The sequence below is a fragment of the Triticum aestivum genome, chromosome 1D (genome assembly GCF_018294505.1).
Source record: "Triticum aestivum cultivar Chinese Spring chromosome 1D, IWGSC CS RefSeq v2.1, whole genome shotgun sequence".
In the NCBI taxonomy this organism is placed as follows: Eukaryota; Viridiplantae; Streptophyta; class Magnoliopsida; order Poales; family Poaceae; genus Triticum; species Triticum aestivum.
Window position 1 is genome coordinate 12380025 of NC_057796.1, and position 23526 is coordinate 12403550.

The 23526-nt window shown below is 40.1% G+C and overlaps 1 protein-coding gene and 1 pseudogene across 1 annotated transcript in view; one reads left to right on the forward strand and one right to left on the reverse strand.

The window, feature by feature from the left end:
• The first annotated feature begins 573 nt into the window (after positions 1–573).
• The window catches only part of LOC123179944 (uncharacterized protein At5g02240), a 65939-nt gene continuing 42986 nt past the window's right edge, over positions 574–23526 (forward strand). Inside the window, exons 1-7 of the mRNA XM_044591863.1 lie at positions 574–851; positions 1113–1384; positions 1496–1532; positions 1687–1784; positions 1906–1967; positions 2303–2426; positions 2574–2769. Coding sequence (XP_044447798.1) covers positions 665–851; positions 1113–1384; positions 1496–1532; positions 1687–1784; positions 1906–1967; positions 2303–2426; positions 2574–2693 — 900 coding nt within the window. The 5' untranslated portion in view covers positions 574–664 and the 3' untranslated portion in view covers positions 2694–2769. The remainder of the gene's footprint in view (positions 852–1112; positions 1385–1495; positions 1533–1686; positions 1785–1905; positions 1968–2302; positions 2427–2573; positions 2770–23526) is intronic.
• Positions 3894–6133, reverse strand: LOC123179942 (scarecrow-like protein 9; annotated as a pseudogene).

Consider the following 23526-nt stretch of genomic DNA (forward strand, 5'->3'; position numbering starts at 1 on the left):
CTGAGCTCGCATAATTAATTGTCGACCAAAAAAAGGAAAGACATGTTACTCATGATGGATCTAGGCGTCCATGGCTAGTTTGAACACCTAAAAGAACAAGCTATAACAAAAAGTAGTTTCAAGGGCAAGTGGAGCCTAAAACTTGCATTTAAAAAGGAAATGCGCACACTAAGCCGAAAGTGTGAACACTTTGTGGTTTTATGCGAATAACTCGGGTTGAGTGTCGCGAGGAAGATGGAATTTGAGTTGCCATTGAATTCGCTCATGCGATCCGCAAAGATTGATATATTTGGTTTTTTTTGTAGGCAAGATTGATAGGTTTGGTGATCCAAACTTGTATATGGACAATGCTATAGTTTTTTTTTGAGACATGACAATGCCTATAGGTTTTTCTTTTGAGAAAAAGACAATGCCTATAGTTTTTTTTTGAGACAAAGACAATGCCTATAGGTTGGGTTACAAGTATGTTTTTCAAAGAAAATAGGCCCATGTTAACTTGAGAAGTGGGCCTAGGCCCACAAACCTCAAATCCCTGTGATGCCCAGTTGCCCACATTCACATGCGGGCCCACCGTCGAAGCGATAAGGAGAGTGACAGCCGCTCAGCCCGCCGGCTCACCCGACAACAGCTCTCGCTTCACTCGCCGGAGGGAAACAGAGCAGAGATGACCACGGCGGCGGCGGCGGCGACGATGCGTCTGTCTTCCCCCTTCAAGGCCCCGCCTCTCCGTCCTCCCTGCCACCGCGTCCTGCCATCGATGCGGGTCCCCAGGCGGGCCGGGCTGGCCGTCTCCGCGGCCGCCGCCGGGTCGCCCCCCACCGTGCTCGTCACCGGCGCCGGAGGACGGACAGGTAGATACTACACATCCCGCTATCTTTTCTCCATCCGCGTACTTTCGCCGCACATTACTGGACGATGCCACCTTCTCTTGGTGCTCCAGTGGGATTCAGTTCGTATCTGTGGGAGAATTTGCCGGCGGAGGCGGCGGTTTCTTGGAATCAAGATGTTTCACAAATCACAACCTATTGAACCTCCCATCGATTTACAATCTACACTCCCGTATGCGTACTGTAATCCGGTGTGCGCCTCTGGCCTCTGCTGTGGTGACCCAGGCCAAATTGTGTACAAGAAGCTGAAGGAGAGGGCAGACCAATTTGTTGCCAGAGGGCTAGTCAGGACGCCGGACAGCAAGGGTAAGATAGGCGGCGGCGACGACGTGTTCATCGGCGACATTAGGGATCCTGGGAGCATTGCTCCGGCGATCGACGGCATCGACGCGCTCATCATCCTCACCAGTGGGGTCCCAAAGATGAAGCCCGGGTTCGATCCTAGCAAGGGCGGTCGGCCGGAGTTTTACTTCGAGGAAGGGTCTGATCCCGAGCAGGTGACTGACGAAACCACCTGGCAATGGCATTACTCATATTAGCAATACATGTCAACTTGTGCATTTCTTTAGAGCTAATAATGCCTTGTCTTTGTTTTTCCTTGGTTTAAGGTGGATTGGATAGGCCAAAAGAACCAAATCGACGCTGGTAAATCTTCACCGTTGTCTTGTTCTGTTAGAGCGTTATACAATGTTTAGCGTGTTCATTGAAACGATTGGTCGGATTGATGTGTCGTTTTCTCTCCGGTCGGCCTTTTCCTTGTCTGCTCTCTAATTTTCCCCATCTTGAATTATCCATGCAGCCAAGAGCATTGGTGTAAAGCAGATAGTTTTGGTTGGATCCATGGGCGGAACAGATATCAACCATCCATTAAACAAGCTTGGGAATGGGAATATACTGGTATATAGCATATTCGAAGATTCTTTTATATGTTCTGAAATATACTTGTGTGTGCATGAAGATAGCATATGTACCATTTTTAAACATAGGACGATCAATTGCTTCCCCCTCTAATTTGCAGGTGTGGAAACGGAAGGCAGAACAGTACCTAGCGGACTCTGGTCTACCATACACAATTATAAGGTTATAACACAAACTCATTCATTAGTGCTATTTGCGGAATGAGACTTATTCTTGCATGTTCCGCAAAGATTTCTTTTGTCACATTTGATTTATGTAATAGGCTGCCAGTCATCTTTTTCTCCCCATAAAAGTTCAGTCATAAAAGTAATTTTATATATGTGTAATGAATGAAGAAAACAACAAAACAATGGACTATGAAGCACCACAAAGAGCATTATTTAGTATAAGAAATCAAAATTTCCAATTTATTTCATAGGGACATTAACTGTTGGAGTATTTTCCACCAACAATCTTGTGTTGATAAAATACCTTTCCCATATCCCATCTCTTTCCAGGGCTGGAGGACTACAAGACAAAGATGGTGGTGTGCGTGAGTTGATTGTTGGAAAGGATGACGAAATCTTGAAGACGGAAACAAAAACTATTGCCAGGGCAGATGTTGCAGAAGTTTGCATACAGGTACCTTTACATAAAAACACATGTTTCTGTAGATAAACTACTGCTCAATATTTTTTTTCATCATCTACCAAATATATTTCTTGCATCTATTTATGCCTTAATGGCTACTGGTCGCTACCACTGATCCATCTGTGCCTTTCCTGGTAGGCCTTGCTATTTGAGGAAGCAAAGTTCAAGGCGTTTGATCTGGCTTCAAAACCTGAAGGTGAAGGAACACCAACGACAGACTTTAAGTCTGTTTTTGCACAAATTGCTACTCGCTTCTAAGAAGACAAGATCATTCTGGCCAATGAAATGGGGACAGTTTTTTTAATTATGCGATATGGACTTTGTACTGGGTCAGGTTAGTGTTCTGTTTATTAATTGAGGAAATGCAACATTTTATTCTATGCACTATTACTCCATAGTGATTTCTTTGTTTACCTCTTTTCTTTGTGGTCAATTGATTCTGCACAACATGTTTATAGTCGTTCTGTTACCTGGTTGATCAATCCTACCAAATCTTTGGTTAGTATATTCTGGATTGTCAATTTTTTAGGGCTATAAACACCCATCCTTTACATGCTCCTTCTGTAGCAAAAGTAAAAGTGGCATGTCATTTCCTTCCAGACTGTCTCTGACGCTCTGCCATCACAAGAATAATCTGGGCTTCTTAGAGCCATTCTGCTAAAGATTATATAGCTATCTAAACAACGTTACCAGATTTAACAATATAACCAACTTGAATCTCATTTCCCAGATATTTATGTATTGTTCACTTGTCCTTTTTTTGAAATATATATATTTCACTCCTCTACTTATATGCTCTTTTTAAAACATGCTACATGTATGCCATTGATGTTAAGAATTCTTGTACTGTGTGAACTGAGAAGCTCTGGTACATGAAACATCACCCACTTTAGTAGCTAGAACTTACACAGGTAAACATCCCTTGAGGGGTTTCTGAGAGAATTAAGGGTTGTTTGATATGATTCGTCTTGCACTTATGTAACTGTGCAGATGACCTATATGTGGATATTAGTGTATTCTAATGGGTCCTTAAATAGGAACCCTGTTTATATTAAGTATCATTGTCTTCATTTCAGAAATGACTGTTTCTCTGATTTTCCATGTCACCAATTTTGAGAGGTAGGCAGTGCAATATGCCCCCTTTACAGCAAAGCCAGTGTCTAGGTATGGTATTTCCACTAATCTCATGTAGCAAAACAATAACACAAGTACACAGTTAATATTCGTTTACGAATACCAGATTTACTTACAGAGCACCTTTCTATAACAGTTTGATCACAAATCTAAAAGAGTGGCAGAAGCAAAGTATTTTACAGTTGCATAGTTGGACCAAATCAATACATGTTGAGTATTAACATTTGAATCCCCATCCCATCTCCTTCCAAAATAATCCCCATTGCTCATCTGATGAAAGAATATCTTACAGTGTAAAGCATTTTAGAGACATTGTGCTGAGAATCATGCAAGTAGATACTGAGGCAGGAAGTTGACGCATGTTCGCGCACTTGAAAAATTGTTTGAATTTTACTGACCATCATATATTTCATTAGGTTTCCATTTTGAAATAGCATAAAGTACTCTCCCTTTCCATCCTTGTAGCAGCCAACCGCGATCTTCAACAGCAAAGAATTCCTCATGATAAAGTGAGTTCTTTCGTACTATTTTCTTTAAGATGGCTGGATCAACAGGAAGCTGCTGGAACCCAGCCTTGAGGAACCTTGCTTGCCACTGCCTGTAACTTTCTGGCCTAGTCCTTTCTGCATCCTCACATGCTATCATGTTAAGTGCATCCCGCCCAAATAGGATCCTCTCAATCATCTTTCTTGCTTCATTATCCCGTGGAACATTAGCATCAAGCATATCAAACATTGAAGAGTAATGGAGCATAGCCTCTTTGAATCGTTGTATGAAAAAGGGAGAACTATGCAACCCATTCACGGTGCCAGAAATAAAAACCTTTGGGTTCATCCTCCTCATAGTTTTCATTACCTCATCTCTTGCGCTATTTATGGCTTCGGTTTCATGACCAAGATTCTTCATCCGGAATATGCAGTTGATTATGAGAACTTCATCCTCAGCAATGTTAAGATCCTCAATTTTAATGGCCTCCCAATTTGAAGCGGCAATGCCCTGATACTGAAAAGGTACATTGAACATGTTTGCATAGTCAGCCAACCGCTTCCCTGTCTCCTCGATCATTTCACAGGGGCAGAAACCTGGCAGGGGAACTTCTATGCCTGTGATCCGAAGCTTAGGGGCTCCACCTTCTTGCCGTGCAAATCTCTGTATCATTGATGGCCACTGAAAGCAGAAGCTGATGCCAAAATCGACGATGTGCACCCTTGGTTGCCTTTGTGAGACATCAAGAATAGTTTAAAGTTGTATGACACCCTTTTGAAAGGGCAAGCTTCAAGAAGAAGGCTGTAAGCCTCTACCCAATCTGTGGTATTTGTTCGCCTTTCCACGAGATTGCGATAAACCTGACTCCCAATTCCAGCCAAGCGTGCCTCAAGGCCATCCACCAAGTAAAATGCCAGTCTCTGATTACAATCACCATCTGCTGAGGAGTGTTGTCTTATCTTCTTGAGGAGTTCACTGGCGAACAGGTGGTTGTCTTCTGCCACAGCTTCTGCACAATGGACGAGGAGAGCCCTGAGATCAACCGACTCTTTTCTCTGTTGCTTCCTAGCCCATAGCTTCTCACGCCCTTTGCTCCGGCCTTTTGGTGGGTTCTTGTTTCCTTGCCCCGCCATCCTTTCTCGCAGTCTTGCTATTCTATCCGAACTCTTAGAACCATAGCATAGCAGAACTCGGTCGAAATTTTCATTTCGAATTATTGCACAAGTGGTGATGGCATGATGTTTATTGCTCCTTCCTTGAAAGATATCCCCGCCTCTTTGGTCTGCCACCTCAAAGATTGTGTTTTCGCTCATCTCTCCTACTTTTGCCTTTGTAGTCAGTTGGGAAATGTAAAGTATCTCGTTCTTTAAATTGATCACCAGCTTATCAATACTTGGAGCAAACATCTGTTCCTCCTCGACACCTCTCTGACAATTCAAGGCAATGAAGTCAGATCCGGAAGTCCATCCAACAGTTACCAACGGATGATTTGGTAGAAGACTCCTATTGCAGGTATATGGACTCAACGGGGTTGCTAAGGGCTGTAACACATTGTAACTGGAATGGTCATTACTGAAGCTAGTGCTCCAGAGCCTCTTGTAACGGCTGGTCCCGCTCTTATCAGAGTTGTCTGGTTTGTTATTGCTATGCAATGGCGGCCAGTTAGTAGCCGGCGCGTATACCTCCCCAAGAATGTCACGGAATGGCTTCTCAGCATCCTGCAGAGCAGCCTCGCCTTGGCATATGTCGACCCTCTCGTCGACACCTTCCATCAGCATCTGGCTTATGTAGTGAAGAGCATCGTTTGATCTGATCTGGAGGTGCTCAGGGCTACACCCTGCGCCGATCTGAAATTGGTTTTGTCCAAGGCTGCTGTTGACACTGCACAACCCAGGGCTGGTGACTCCACCGAGCAGATATGTGCTTGCTTGGTTGGCTGGGGAAAGAACTGTAGAGTGTGGACCACTCAGGTCATAGTTGTACATGGTGAGTTGCTGCTGGGAAGAGGAATCACCATCGTTTGGTTGGTCGGTTGCTGTGACGGTGTCCAGATTGTCACGGAGAGGCTCAATCGCCATGGTGGAAAGTCTGATTTCCACCTCAATATGAGATATATGATTGTTCTTTGTCCCACAGCAAATGAATCAGCTTGTTTCCTGGAAGAAGGAAAAAGGAAATGGAGCTAAATTATGTGAGACGAATTTCGGTTCAGCTTGCTCATGTGCTACAATCTAGAAATAGAATGTCCGTAAAACAGAATTCTGCTCAGCGAGCTCCTTTTTTCTCTCTCACCCTTTGCTTCCTCCTTTTCATTAGAAACTCAGCTTATGATTTGTTTTGGCACGGCACACTGATTGAAAAAAATAAAATCCGAAGGCTTGCAGACACAGGAACAACTATTTTGGCCGGTTAAACATAGAACGTTTAAGCATGAATTATAGAAGCAGCACCCCTAAAGCGATATTGAATCTACAACGCGCCTAATACCACAGCTCGTTTTTATTTGCAGGAGGCTCCTCATCTGATCTGAGCAAGTAGCAAAAGTAGGGAGGCACACACCTTGGTCATTGCTGAGTAGCGGCATTGCATCCAATGCTTTGAGAGAATGGTTGTTCCTCGTCAGATCCAATGGTTGTGGTGGTGTGTACTAAGTTTGTTGTTCCTCTTGTTCCTTGTGGCTTTGTTCCCAACGTCAGCCATGGTGATTGTGACACAGAATGAGTCCAGATTACAAGCAATTATCCTGTCGATTAGTTCTAGGCCCGGCTGCGCATCAGAGGTATAAAAAAGTGTTTAGTAGGAACACTTGCGTGGGTTTCAACATTATTAAGGTTCCTAATTGAATTGTTAAAAAAATCTGAGGTAATCGAAAAAATGATATGCACTATTCAAAAAATATTTATTGTTGGGAACACTTGCCTGGGTTTCAACATTGTTAAGGTTCCTAATTGAAGGCTGTTGTTGTTATCCTGCAAAAAAAGAGACGATAGTTTGTTGTTTATCTCATTAAAATAATCCATTTTTTCATGATTATCTTTGTTCATAATTGAATTGTCGGTGCCTAGCTAGTCTGATGACATCTGCACTTCTGGTTTGCTGTATCTGTAAGACCATGAAAATACATCACACACTATGAAAATACAATCTGGTTTGATGAGATAGACAAGTAATTGAACCTTAAATTCAATTTCCGATGGGATGGAGGTACCACCATCTTCACTAAGCACCTTTTTTTTAGGGGACCTATTTTTATTTTTTATTTTTTTAAGGAAAACCTATTTTTATTTCTAGAAACCACTAACGGAAGTGGATCAGGTGAAGCCTAACGTGACACAGCCCAGGGCCCAGGCCCAGTTAAAACACGACTCGGCAGTTCTAAAAAAAAGCAAGTGCGTAAACGCTCTCTCTTGGGTTCTCCCTCCGTGACCTCTCTCTCCATGGCCGCCAAGAGGAACCTCGGCAGGTCGCTGGCGGCGGCGGCGGCTCCAGCGGCGCCGAAGGCGTAGGCGAAGGAAGACGACGCGGAGGGGCACTTCTCCTCGCGCCCCTTCGCCGACCTCGGCCTCCACCCCACCCCACCCCACCCTCTGCGCCCGCCTCCAAGGTCTCTCCCTCCCCCTTTCCCGATTCCTCGTATCTCTGTGGCCAAAGTGATCTGGTAGTCCACTCGGGAGCCAGGAGCTCACGCCTTTTTTTTGAGAAAAAACTGTATTCCCTCTGTAAACTAATATAAAAGCGTTTAGATCACTACTTTAGTATTCTAAACGCTCTTATATTAGTTTACGGAGGGAGTACATAGCTCGTAGTTTAAATTTTAAAGGTTTGACTCAAGGCATGTCCAAAACTCCACTTTTTTATGATATGGGGAGAGTAATATGTGAACTGCATTCTATTGGATTCTTTGATAGTAACCTTGTTTATATTAATATAAGTACAATTGCTTCAAATCAGAAATGAGAATCCTCTAATCTTCCATATCGCCGGTTTTGAGAGATGGGCAGTGCAATAATCTACTACTCCGGCGAATCCAGTGTCTAGGTATGGTATTTCCACTAATCTCATGTCTAGTGGACCCAATACAGTTTATTCAGAAATTAAGAAGGGCAGACACAAAGTATTTTGCAGTCACCTTTTTGTTTATTTCCTACATACGGTCATCAAGTTTTTCAGTTGGACCAACAAAAGTTCTGAACTTTCGAATCCCCATCACATCTGCTTCCAAGATAGTTCCGGATGCTCACTTGACAAAAGAATATCTTACAGTACAAAGGTGTGAAGTTGCCTACGCATGTTGGCGCACTTGAAAAACTGTTTAAATCTTACTGATTATCATATGTTTCATCAGGTTTCCATTTAGATATAGCATAAAGTACTCTCCCTTTCCATCCTTGTAGTAGCCAACCGCGATCTTCAACAGCAAAGAATTCCTCGTGATAAAGTGAGTTCTTCATGTGTACTATGTTCTTTAAGATGGCTTGATCGACAGGAAGCTGCTGGAACCCAGCCTTGAGGCACCTTGCTTGCCACTGCCTGTAACTTTCGGGCCTCTCAGTTCTGTCTGCGCCCTCACATGCTATGATGTTAAGTGCATCCATCCCAAATAGGATCCTCTCAATCATCTTTCTTGCCTTATTATCCCGTGGAACATTTGCATCAAGCATATCAAACATTGGAGAGTAATGGAGCATAACCTCTTTGAATCGTTGTATGAAGAAGGGAGAACTGTGTAACCCATTCATTGTGCCAGAAATAAAAATCTTTGGGTTCATCCTCCTAATAGTTTTCATTACCTCATCCCTTGCGCTATTTATTCCTGCGGTTTCATGACCAAGATTCTTCATCCGGAATATGCAGTTGATTATGAGAACTTCATCCTCGTCAATGTTAAGATCCTCAATTTTAATGGTGTCCCATCTTGAAGCGGCAATGCCCTGATACTGAAAAGGTACCATGAACATGTTTGCATAATCAGCCAACCGCTTCCCTGTCTCCTCGATCATTTCGCAGGGGCGGAAACCAGGCTGACAAACGTCTATACCTGTGATCTGAAGCTTAGGGGCTCCCTCTTCTTGCTGTGCAAACCTCTGAATCATTAATGGCCACTGAAAGCCGAAGCCGATGCCGAAATCAAGAATGTGCACCCTTGGTTGCCCTTTTGAGACATCAAGAATAGTTCTAGGCCCAGCTGCGCATCAGAGGTATAAAAAGGTGTTTATTAGGGATGCTTGCCTTGGTTTCAACATTATTAAGGTTCCTAATTGAATTGTTAAAAAAATCCAAGGTAATAAAAAAAGATGTACTCTTCGGAGAAATTATTCTTTCTTTGACACTTGGTATTGATATACTCCCTCCGTCCCATAATATAAGAGCGTATACAATAGTCTTGGTTGAATTTTTTAGGATAGTTTGTTGTACTTTATCTTATTAAAATAATGAGATTGTTTTTCATGATTATCTGAATTCAGAATCGAATTGTCGGTGCCTAGCTAGTCTCTTTTTTTTTGGTGAAAGGGTGCCTAGCTAGTCTGACGAGATATGCACTTATGTTCTGCCGTATCTGAAGTATTTTACCAAGGCTTGAGTGACACAGTTGTACCAAATGTTTAAGGAGTGTAAATGCCTTTGAATTTTTGTTATCAGGTCATGAAAGTCACGTCCAAATTAAATTTATACTACTCCCTTCATTTTTTCATACAAGGCCACTTTGTTTTTTTTGTCAAACATTGACTTATAATTTTTGTCAGCAAAATTCTCTATAACACTAAGCTCCCTAATTTTAAAGGCTCGCAATCAATTGAGGTCTCCAATTGTAATTGGTCACTCGATTTTGACTGGGTCAACAATTTCTCAAAGCTCTCTCATTCAATTCTTTTATATTACACATACAATATGCTTCCTAATTTTTAAGGCCTCACACTTAATTGAGGTCTTCAATTTAAAATTGAGTCACTCAATTTTGACTTGGTCAACAATTTCTCAAGGAGCTCTTCCATTCAATTATCATAAGTCACTATTGCTCCTAATTTTGAAGCTCTTCAATTCAATTGAGGTATTCAATTATGGTTTTGGTTTGTGATTTTGATCGGGCTAATCATTTTTAAATCAATCAGCAACAATCGGCCTATAAAACATATCAATCCCGTGCACCCTCCCACCACCTAGAAAAAGACGCCAATAAATTACCGACGTAGAAACATAGTACATGCAACTATCGAAGCAGAAAATTCCTCATATAAATATGGGTTTCTTAGCGAATAACACGAAATCACATCGAGAAAGGCTCACCAAATCATCGAATCTATAAAAGTAAAATAAAGCATACTCCATCATCTCCCCGCCCCGCCAAACTAAATATTTCATGAGTTCCAAAATATAAGGTGATTAGTTTTTTGGAAAGCCAAATTCCTTTAACTTTGACCAAGTTCAGAGCCAAAAAAAGTCAACATCCACAATGATAAACCTAAAAATATGGAAATTCATTTCATGATGAATCTAATTATACCGATTTGGTATTATGGATTTGTATATTTCTCTACAAATTTGATCAAACTTAAAAAGATTTGACCTTAAAAAAAGTAATACACCTTACATTTGAAACATAAAGAGTAATGTTTTCAAGAAACCCAACAACACCAACGGCGCAACAAAGCGCGTGCAACCCTTCTAGTATGGCTTATATGCCATCAAAAAATATATCATAGGAAAGTTCTTTGAAATGTACATTGAATGATAAACTTTTTGTGGCATATAACTCACTTTTATTGGTAAAATTAATGATCAAAATTGGACACAAAAATATGAAGTGGCCTTGTATATAATGAAGGGAGTACTAAAAGAATGTCCCTTGAACTTATGGACATTTTCCTGCACAACATTGATAGCTGAATGTCCCTTGATCATTGAGCCGGTGTGTCCTTTGCCCTCACCTTCTCTACATCATCCAAGGATCCAGTGAGACTCCGAACAAAGATCTCGTGTGGTGTTTCAAAGATGTGGCAAAGTTTCTCGATGAAGGAGGAATCTTAGCAATAATGCTCTTGGCAACAAATTTATTGAGCAACAAACACCTAAGGAGATTGAATTCCTTTGCCATCCATTGTAGCTCATGCGTGTTCGACCACAAAATGGTGCTCAACCATTTCGTAGTCATTGAACTGCACTATAGCATACAACTCACCATGGACATTGATGCATGATACGTCTCCATCGTATCTACTTTTCCAAACACTTTTGCCCTTGTTTTGGACTCTAACTTGCATGATTTGAATGGAACTAACCCGGACTGACGCTGTTTTCAGCAGACTTTCCATGGTGTTATTTATGTGCAGAAACAAAAGGTCTCGGAATGACCTGAAACTCCATGGAACATCTATTTGGAAAATAAGAAAAATACTGGAAGAAAAATCCACGTCAGGGGGCGCACACCCTGTCCATGAGGGTGGGGGCGCGCCTGCCCACCCTGGGCGCGCCCCCTACCTCGTGGGCCCCCTGACGCTCCACCGACCTCAACTCCAACTTCATATATTCACTTTCGGGGAGAAAAAAATCAGAGAGAAGGATTCATCGCGTTTTACGATACAGAGCCGCCGCCAAGCCCTAAAACCTCTCGGGAGGGCTGATCTGGAGTCCGTTCGAGGCTCCGGAGAGGGGAATCCGTCGCCATCGTCATCATCAACCATCCTCCATCACCAATTTCATGATGCTCACCGCCGTGCATGAGTAATTCCATCGTAGGCTTGCTGAACGATGATGGATTGGATGAGATCTATCATGTAATCGAGTTAGTTTTGTTAGGGTTTGATCCCTAGTATCCACTATGTTCTGAGATTGATGTTGCTATGACTTTGCTATGCTTAATGCTTGTCACTAGGGCCCGAGTGCCATGATTTCAGATCTGAACCTATTATGTTTTCATGAATATATGTGAGTTCTTGATCCTATCTTGCAAGTCTATAGTCACCTACTATGTGTTATGATCCGGCAACCCCGAAGTGACAATAATCGGGACCACTCCCGGTGATGACCATCGTTTGAGGAGTTCATGTATTCACTATGTGCTAATGCTTTGTTCCGGTACTCTATTAAATGGAGGCCTTAATATCCCTTAGTTTCCATTAGGACCCCGCTGCCACGGGAGGGTAGGACAAAAGATGTCATGCAAGTTCTTTTCCATAAGCACGTATATATGACTATATTCGGAATACATGCCTACATTACATTGATGAATTGGAGCTAGTTCTGTGTCACCCTATGTTATGATTGTTACATGATGAACCGCATCCGGCATAATTCTCCATCACCGATCCAATGCCTACGAGCTTTTCACATATTGTTCTTCGCTTATTTACTTTTCCGTTGCTACTGTTACAATCACTACAAAACACCAAAAATATTACTTTTGCTACCGTTACTTTTGTTACCGTTGCCACTACTATCATATTACTTTGCTACAAAACACTTTGCTGCAGATACTAAGTTATCCAGGTGTGGTTGAATTGACAACTCAACTTCTAATACTTGAGAATATTCTTTGGCTCCCCTTGTGTCGAATCAATAAATTTGGGTTGAATACTCTACCCTCGAAAACTGTTGCGATCCCCTATACTTGTGGGTTATCAAGACTATTTTCTGGCGCCGTTGCCGGGGAGCATAGCTCTATTCTTTGAGTCACTTGGGATTTATATCTGCTGGTCACTATGAAGAAGTTGAAAGACGCTAAGACAACAATTTATCCCTCAACTACGAGGGGAGGTAAGGAACTGCCATCTAGCTCTACACTTGATTCACCTTCTGTTTTGAGTAAGCTTGCGACACCTAAACCTGCTTCTGCTATTCATTCTGATATGTCGCATGTTATTGATGATGCCACTTCTGCTATGCATGATACTTATGATGAAACTACTTCTATGCTTGATACTACTGTGCCACTTGGTGAAATTCTTGATGAACAACTTGCTAGGGTCAGAGAGAATGAAATTATTGATAATATTGATGAAAGTGATGATGAAGACTCTCAACCTAATAAATATGAATTGCCTGTTGTGCCTGAGGGCTATGTTATGGATGAAGAAATTGCTAAAGAAATTTTTTGCTTGCAAAGATAGATATGATGTTAAGAAGTTATTAGCTAAATGAAAGCAGCAACCTCTTAATGCTAGAATGAAACCTGACCCTGCTTTTGCTACTTCACCTATCTGTGTTACTGATAAGGATTATGAATTCTCTGTTGATCCTGATATAATTACTTTGGTTGAATTTGATCCTTTTTATGGCTATGAATCTGAAACTGTTGTGGCACATCTTACTAAATTAAATGATATAGCCACCCTGTTCACTAATGATGAGAGAACTCGCTACTTTTATATCCTTAAAATATTTCCGTTCTCATTAAAGGGTGATGCTAAGATATGGTTCAATTCTCTTGATCCTGGTTGTGTGCGTAGTCCCCAGGATATGATTTATTACTTCTCTCCTAAATATTTCCCCGCTCATAAGAAACAAGCTGCTTTGAGGGAAATATATAATTTTGTGCAAATTGAAGAAGAGAGTCTCCCACAAGCTTGGGGGAGGCTTCTCCGATTACTTAATGCTTTGCCTGATCATCCTCTTAAGAAAAATGAAATACTTGATATATTTTATAATGGACTAACTGATGCTTCCAGAGATTACCTGGATAGTTGTGCTGGTTCTGTTTTTAGGGAAAGAACACCGGATGAAGCTGAGATTCTATTGAATAATATGTTGACAAATGAAAATAATTGGACACTTCCTGAGCCAGCTCCTGAGCCAACTCCTGAGCCTATTCCTAAACCAACTCCGAAGAAGAGAGGTGTTCTATTTCTCAGTCATGAAGATATGCAAGAGGCAAAGAAATCTATGAAAGAAAAAGGTATTAAAGCTGAAGATGTTAAGAATTTACCTCCTATTGAAGAAATACATGGTCTTAATTTACCACCTGTTGAAGAAACATATGATCTTAATCCATCACCTATTGAAGAAGCTCATGGTCTTGATAACTCGACACAGGTAGTAAAGGTAAATTCTCTCTATAGATTTGATGAAGGTGATATTCGTCACTATAAGTCTGCTAGACAATGTTTGGATGAGTTTGATAATTTTATTGTCAAACAAGAAAACTTCAATGATTATTTTGGTAGACAATTGAAATATAATTCCGATACGCTTGAACACTTGGGTGATTATATGTCTATAGTTAAAGGTGAATTTAAACTCATTACTAAACATGCTTCTATGGTTACCACTCAAGTAGAACAAGTACTTAAGGCTCAAAATGATTTGCTCAATGAGTTGAATAGTAAGAATAATGATTATGTTGTTAGAGTGGCTACTAGAACTGGTAAAATGACCCAGGAACCTTTGTATCCTGAAGGCCATCCTAAGAGAATTGAGCAAGATTCTCAGAGAAATAATATTGATGCACCTAGTCCTTCTAAAAAGAAGAAAAAGGAAAATGATAGGACTTTGCATGCTTCTAGTGAACCTATTGCTGAACCACCTGAGAATCCAAATGATATATCTATTTCCAATGCTGAAACACAATCTGGTAATGAACATGAACCTAATGAAAATGTTAATGATGATGTTCATGATGATGCTCAACCTAGCAATGATAATAATGTAGAAATTGAACCTGCTGTTGATCTTGATAACCCACAATCAAAGAATCAACGTTATGATAAGAGAGACTTTGTTGCTAGGAAACACGGTAAAGAAAGAGAACCATGGGTTCAGAAACCCATGCCTTTTCCTCCTAAACCATCCAATAAAAAGGATGATGAGGATTTTGAGCGCTTTGCTGAAATGATTAGACCTATCTTTTTGCGTATGCGATTAACTGATATGCTCAAAATGAATCCTTATGCTAAGTACATGAAAGATATTGTTACTAATAAAAGAAAGATACCGGAAGCTGAAATTTGCACCATGCTTGCTAATTATACTTTTAAGGGTGGAATACCAAAGAAACTTGGAGATCCAGGAGTACCTACTATACCATGCTCCATTAAAAGAAACTATGTTAAAACTGCTTTATGTGATCTTGGAGCCGGTGTTAGTGTTATGCCTCTCTCTTTATATCGTAGACTTGATTTGAATAAGTTGACACCTACTAAAATATCTTTGCAAATGGCTGATAAATCAACTGCTATACCTGTCGGTATTTGTGAGGATGTGCCTGTTGTGGTTGCAAACGTTACTATTTTAACGGACTTTCTTATTCTTGATATTCCCGAGGACGATAGTATGTCTATTATTCTGGGAAGACCCTTTTTGAATACTGCAGGGGCTGTTATTGATTGCAACAAAGGCAATGTAACTTTTCATGTTAATGGTAATGAGCATACGGTTTCCGAGGAAACAACGTCAAGTTCATAGTATCAACTCTATTGGAAAATTTCCATCGATTATTTTTGGAGGTTTTGAATTTCCTCTTCCTACTGTCAAGAAGAAATATGATATTCTTATTATTGGGGATGTGCATATCCCCATTGAGGTAACATAGTGTTATTCGAAATTTCTCCGGTTCCATGTTATTCGGAATGAGTTTGTTAACAAGACTTGATCAACCTTGTTAGTGGATTCCTTTTGATGAGCATGAGATGGATGAAACTAGAAAAAACAACCTTCTGTACCCTCCTTCTACTTTCTGTTATTTAGTTGAAATAAAGTAAAAATAGTATTTTTCTGTCTGTTTTGTGATTTATCCGTGCAATATAAAAATACGCCGAAAATAAAAGTTCTCCAAATGCCCTGAAATTAAAATATGATTTTTCTGGAATATTTGAGAATATCTGGCACTGAGAACACAGCAGGAGGGGCAAGCACCTAGCCACGAGGGTGGAGGGCGCGGTGATGTCTACTATGCTACCTTCTTCTTGTAGACGTTGTTGGGCCTCCAAGTGCAGAGGTTTGTAGGACAGTAGCAAATTTCCCTCAAGTGGATGACCTAAGGTTTATCAATCCGTGGGAGGCGTAGGTTGAAGATGGTCTCTCTCAAGCAACCCTGCAACCAAATAACAAAGAGTCTATTGTGTCCCCAACACACCCAATAGAATGGTAATTTGTATAGGTGCACTAGTTCGGCGAAGAGAAGGTGATACAAGTGCAATATGGATGGTAGATATAGGTTTTGTAAACTGAAAATATAAAAACAGCAAGGTAACAAGTGGTAAAAGTGAGCATAAACGGTATTGCAATGCTAGGAAACAGGGCCTAGGGTTCATACTTTCACTAGTGCAAGTTCTCTCAACAATAATAACATAATTGGATCATATAACTATCCCTCAACATGCAACAAAGAGTCACTCCAAAGTCACTAATAGTGGAGAACAAACGAAGAGATTATGGTAGGGTACGAAACCACCTCAAAGTTATTCTTTCCAATCAATCCGTTGGGCTATTCCTATAAGTGTCACAAACAGCCCTAGAGTTCGTACTAGAATAACACCTTAAGACACAAATCAACCAAAACCCTAATGTCACCTAGATACTCCAATGTCACCTCGAGTATCCGTGGGTATGATTATACGATATGCATCACACAATCTCATATTCATCTATTCAACCAACACAAAGTACTTCAAAGAGTGCCCCAAAGTTTCTACCGGAGAATCAAGACGAAAACGTGTGCCAACCCCTATGCATAGGTTCAAGGGCGGAACCCGCAAGTTGATCACCAAAACATACATCAAGTGAATCACGTGATATCCCATTGTCACCACAGATACGCACGGCAAGACATACATCAAGTGTTCTCAAATCATTAAAGACTCAATCCGATAAGATTACTTCAAAGGAAAAACTCAATCCATTACAAGAGAGTAGAGGGGGAGAAGCAACATAAGATCCAACTATAATAGCAAAGCTCGCGATACATCAAGATCGTGCGAAATCAAGAACACGAGAGAGAGATCAAACACATAGCTACTGGTACATACCCTCAGCCCCGAGGGTGAACTACTCCCTCCTCGTCATGGAGAGCGCCGGGATGATGAAGATGGCCACCGGTGAGGGATCCCCCCCTCCGGCAGGGTGCCGGAACAGGGCCCCGATTGGTTTTTAGTGGCTAGAGAGGCTTGCGGCGGCGGAACTGATCCCGATCTATTCTGTTCCCCGAAGTTTTTAGGGTATATTGGTATATATAGGTGAAAGAAGTACGTCAGGGGAGCCACGAGGGGCCCACGAGGGCGGAGGGCACACCCAGGGGGGTGGGCGCGCCCCCCTGCCTCGTGCCTTCCTCGTTGCTTTCTTGACGTGGACTCCAAGTCTCCCGGGTTTCTTTCCTTCCAAAAATAACTTCTCCAGAAGGTTCCATTCCGTTTCGACTCCGTTTGATATTCCTTTTCTTTGAAACACTGAAACAAGGGAAAAAACAGAAACTGGCATGGGCTCTGAGTCAATAAGTTAGTCCCAAAATAATATAAAAGTGCATAATAAAGCCCATAAACATCCAAAACAGATAATATAATAGCATGGAACAATAAAAAATTATAGATACGTTGGAGGCGTATCAGCATCCCCAAGCTTAATTCCTGCTCGTGCTCGAGTAGGTAAATGATAAAAACAGAATTTTTTATGTGGAATGCTACCTAACAAAATCATCAATGTAATCTTCTTTATTGTGGCAAGAATATTCAGATCGATAAGATTCAAGATAAAAGTTTAACATTGACATGAAAACAATAATACTTCAAGCATACTAACAAAGCAATCATGTCTTCTCGAAATAACATGGCCAAAGAAAGTTATCCCTACAAAATCATATCGCCTGGCTATGCTCTATCTTCATCACACAAAATATTTAAATCATGCACAACCCCGATGACAAGCCAAGCAATTGTTTCATACTTTTGGTGTTCTCAAACTTTTTCAATCTTCACGCAATACATGTGCGTGAGCCATGGACATAGCACTATATGTGGAATAGAATGGTGGTTGTGGAGAAGACAAAAAGGAGAAGATAGTCTCACATCAACTAGGCGTATCAACGGGCTATGGAGATGCCCATCAATAGATATCAATGTGAGTCAGTATGGATTGCCATGCAACGGATGCACTAGAGCTATAAGTGTATGAAAGCTCAAAAAGAAACTAAGTGGGTGTGCATCCAACTCGCTTGCTCACGAAGACCTAGGGCATTTTGAGGAAGGCCATCATTGGAATATACAAGCCAAGTTATATAATATAAAATTCCCACTAGTATATGAAAGTGACAACATAGGAGACTCTCTATCATGAAGATCATGGTGCTACTTTGAAGCACAAGTGTGGAAAAAGGATAGTAGCATTATCCCTTCTCTCTTTTTCTCTCATTTTTTGGTTTTTTTTTTGCGCCTTTTCCTTTTTTTTATGGCCTCTTTTTTTTCGTTCGGAGTCTCATCCCGACTTGTGGGGGAATCATAGTCTCCATCATCCTTTCCTCACTTGGGACAATGCTCTAATAATTATGATCATCACACTTTTATTTTCTTACAACTCAAAAATTACAACTCAATACTTAGAACAAAATATGGCTCTATATGAATACCTCCGGTGGTGTACTGGGATGTGCAATGAATCAAGAGTGACATGTATGAAAGAATTATGAACGGTGGCTTTGCCACAAATACGATGTCAACTATATGATCATGCAAAGCAATATGACAATGATGGAGCGTGTCATAGTAAACGAAATGGTGGTAAGTTGCATGGCAATATATCTCGGAATGGCTATGGAAATGCCATAATTGGTAGGTATGGTGGCTGTTTTGAGGAAGGTATATGGTGGGTGTATGATACCGGTGAAAAGTGCGCGGTATTAGAGAGGCTAGCAATGGTGGAAGGAGGAAAGTGCGTATAATCCATGGACTGAACATTAGTCATAAAGAACTCATATACTTATTGCAAAAATCTACAAGTTATCAAAGCAAAGTATTACGCGCATGCTCCTAGGAAGATAGATTGGTAGGAAAAGACCATCGCTCGTCCCCGACCGCCAATCATAAGGAAGACAATCAATAAATAAATCATGCTCCAACTTCATCACATAACGGTTCACCATACGTGCATGCTACGGGAATCACAAACTTTAGAACAAGTATTTCTCAAATTCACAACTACTCAACTAGCATGACTCTAATATCACCATCTTCATATCTCAAAACAATCATAATGAATCAAACCTCTGATAGTATTCAATGCACTTATATGAAAGTTTTTATTATACCCATCTTGGATGCCCATCATATTAGGACTAGTTTCATAACCAAAGAAAAATACCATGCTGTTCTAAAGACTCTCAAAATAATATAAGTGAAGCATGAGAGTTCATTTATTTCTTCAAAATAAAACCACCGCCGTGCTCTAAAAGGATATAAGTGAAGCACTAGAGCAAATGAAAAACTACTCCGAAAGATATAAGTGAAGATCAATGAGTAGTTGAATAATTATACAACTATGTGAAGACTCTCTAACATTAAAGAATTTCAGATCTTGGTACTTTATTCAAACAGCAAGCAAAGCTAAAGAAAATAAAATGACGCTCCAAGCAAAACACATATCATGTGGTGAATGAAAATATAGCTCCAAGTAAAGTTACCGATGAACGAAGACGAAAGAGGGGATGCCTTCCGGGGCATCCCCAAGCTTAGGCTCTTGGTTATCCTTGAATATTACCTTGGGGTGCCTTGGGCATCCCCAAGCTTAGGGTGTTGCCACTCCTTATTCCATAGTCCATCGAATCTTTACCCAAAACTTGAAAACTTCAGAACACAAAACTCAACAGAAAACTCGTAAGCTCCGTTAGCGAAAGAAAACAAAACACCACTTCAAGGTACTGTAATGAAATCATTATTTATTTATATTGGTGTTAAACCTACTGTATTCCAACTTCTCTATGGTTTATAAACTATTTTACTAGCCATAGAGTCATCAAAATAAGCAAACAACACACGAAAAAACAGAATCTGTCAAAAACAGAACAGTCTGTAGTAATCTGTAACTAACGCAAACTTCTGGAACTCAGAAAAATCCACAAAAATAGGAAGACCTAGATAATTTGATTATTGATCTTCTGCAATTGGAATCAGTATTTTATCACGTTCTGGTGATTTTAAATCATTGTTTTCGTGAACAGAAAGTTTCTGGAATTTTCAGCAAGATCAAATAACTATTATCCAAGAAGACCCTATAGGTCTTACTTGGCACAAACACTCATTAAAACACAAAACCACATCTAAACAGAAGCTAGATGGATTATTAATTACTAAACAGAACCAAAAAGCAAGAAACTAAAATAAAATTGGGTTGCCTCCCAACAAGCGCTATCGTTTAACGCCCCTAGCTAGGCATGATGATTTCAATGATGCTCACAAAAAGATAAGAATTGAAACATAAAGAGAGCATCATGAAGAATATGACTAGCAAATTTAAGTCTAACCCACTTCTTATGCATAGGGATTTTGTGAGCAAACAACTTATGGGAACAACAATCAACTAGCATAGGAAGGCAAAACAAGCATAACTTCAAAACTTTAAGCACATAGAGAGGAAACTTGATATTATTGCAATTCCTACAAGCATATATTCCTCCCTCATAATAATTTTCAGTAGCATCATGAATGAATTCAACAATATAACCAGCACCTAAAGCATTATTTTCATGATCTACTTGCATAAAAATTTTACTACTCTCCACATAAGCAAAATTCTTCTCATTCGGAATAGTGGGAGTATCATAAGAGACTTGGATACTATAAATTGTTTCCACATTAAAAGAGTAATGTTCAGAAAAGGGTACTCATAATCATGACAAGTTTTATAAATATAATCATCACTACTTTTATAGCATAAGTTTCATCGCAATAATCATCATAAGTAGCAACTTTGTTCTCATCATAATCAATTGAAACCTCTTCCGAAATAGTGGATACATCACTAAATAAAGTCATGACCTCTCCAAATCCACTTTCATAAATATTATAAGATTCAACATCCTCCAAAATAGTGGGATCATTACTTCCTAAAGTGACACTCTTCGAAACCCACTTTCATCAATATAATCATTATAGGTAGAAGGCATGCTATCATCATAACAACTTTGCATATCAAAACTTGGGAGGCAAAAAATATCATCTTCATTAAACATAGCATCCCCAAGCTTGGGACAAACATTAATTGCAGCAAATATATTCTCAAAAACATCATCCTCATCAAACATAGCATCCCCAAGCTTGGGCCTTTTCATATCATAAGCATAATCACTCTCATCATTAATAGTATGGATAGCACCAATAGTATAGCAATTATCATATTCTTCCAAGCAAGTGCCAAAAAGATTTTCAAGATCATAAGAAGTATGAATATCTTCCCAATCATAATCATCACAACAAGCAATAGGCATAACGAGATCATCATCAAGTGCATCATCTTCCACAATTATTTTTGATTCATTTTCATGAGGCACAACAATAATAGGAGCAACATTATTTGGGAGAGATATCTTTTTACCTCTCTTCCTTTTTCTTTTCTTCTTATTCACCTCATGTGTGGGTTCAATCCTCTTTTTGGAGCTCCTTATTAATGAGATTGGTTGAATAGAAGGCTCCTCCTCGTTACCTGATTCATCATAAGAAATAATAGGAGAATACTGGGAAGTCTCTTCCCTTTCGTTAGTATTCTCTTCATCTTCTATTTGTTTTCTTTTCTTTATGTAATTGGCAATATAAGGATTTTCAATGCAATTCACCGCACAATACATATAAATTTCTTCTAGATCAAAATGAAGAACTCTATCAAGGGCAAATTCTGGAATATCCTTAGTTATACGTTTCATTTCTTCATAACCCAAGAGCAAACTAAGTTCATTATGATGTGCAAGGGAAATCAAGTCATCACAATTTTTGGACACGATACAATCATGAAACAATTTGCATTGGGTACTGAAATGATCACGTTCATTGCAAAGTTCACAAGTACGGCTAAGAAAGTTTAAATTTTCAGCACAAACATCTAGCCTCTCTTGCAACCATTTAGTTTCTAAGTGCTTATGCCTCTTGCAATATCTATCTTCCCTATTTGGTGTGTACTTGCAAACCCAATGCACTCCACAAAAATTGACATGTTTATAGGAGACATTTTCATCATAACTAGTGCAATCATCATTAGTACTATGGATATTCAAGGAGTTCATACCAACAACATTGCAATCATGCTCATCATTCAAAGATTTAGTGCCAAACATTTTAATGCATTCTTCTTCTAACACTTTGGCACAATTTTCCTTCCCATCATGCTCACGAAAGATATTAAAAAGATGAAGCGTATGAGGCAAACTCAATTCCATTTTTTTTTGTAATTTTCTTTTATAGACTAAACTAGTGATAAAACAAGAAACTAAAAGATTCGGTTGCAAGATCTAAAGATATACCTTCAAGCACTCACCTCCCCGGCAACGGCGCCAGAAAAGAGCTTAGTTGACGGGGTGTGAGTGCCGCTTACCTAGCCTCCTCGGCAACGGCTCCAGAAAAGAGCTTTATGTCTACTGCGCAACCTTCTTCTTGTAGACGTTGTTGGGCCTCCAAGTGCAGAGGTTTCTAGGACAGTAGCAAATTTCTCTCAGGTGGATGAACTAAGGTTTATCAATCCGTGGGAGGCGTAGGTTGAAGATGGTCTCTCTCAAGCAACCCTGCAACCAAATAACAAAGAGTCTCTTGTGTCCCCAACACACCCAATACAATGGTAATTTGTATAGGTGCACTAGTTCGGCGAAGAGAAGGTGATACAAGTGCAATATGGATGGAAGATATAGGTTTTTGTAAACTGAAAATATAAAAACAGCAAGGTAACAAGTGGTAAAAGTGAGCATAAACAGTATTGCAATGCTAGGAAACAAGGCCTAGGGTTCATACTTTCACTAATGCAAGTTCTCTCAACAATAATAACATAATTGGATCATATAACTATCCCTCAACATGCAACAAAGAGTCACTCCAAAGTCACTAATAGTGGAGAACAAACGAAGAGATTATGGTAGGGTACGAAACCACCTCAAAGTTATTCTTTCCAATCAATCCGTTGGGCTATTCCTATAAGTGTCACAAACAGCCCTAGAGTTCGTACTAGAATAACACCTTAAGACACAAATCAACCAAAACCCTAATGTCACCTAGATACTCCAATGTCACCTCAAGTATCCGTGGGTATGATTATACGATATGCATCACACAATCTCAGATTCATCTATTCAACCAACACATAGAACTTCAAAGAGTGCCCCAAAGTTTCTACCGGAGAATCAAGACGAAAACGTGTGCCAACCCCTATGCATAGGTTCATGGGCGGAACCCGCAAGTTGATCACCAAAACATACATCAAGTGAATCACGTGATATCCCATTGTCACCACAGATACGCACGGCAAGACATACATCAAGTGTTCTCAAATCATTAAAGACTCAATCCGATAAGATTACTTC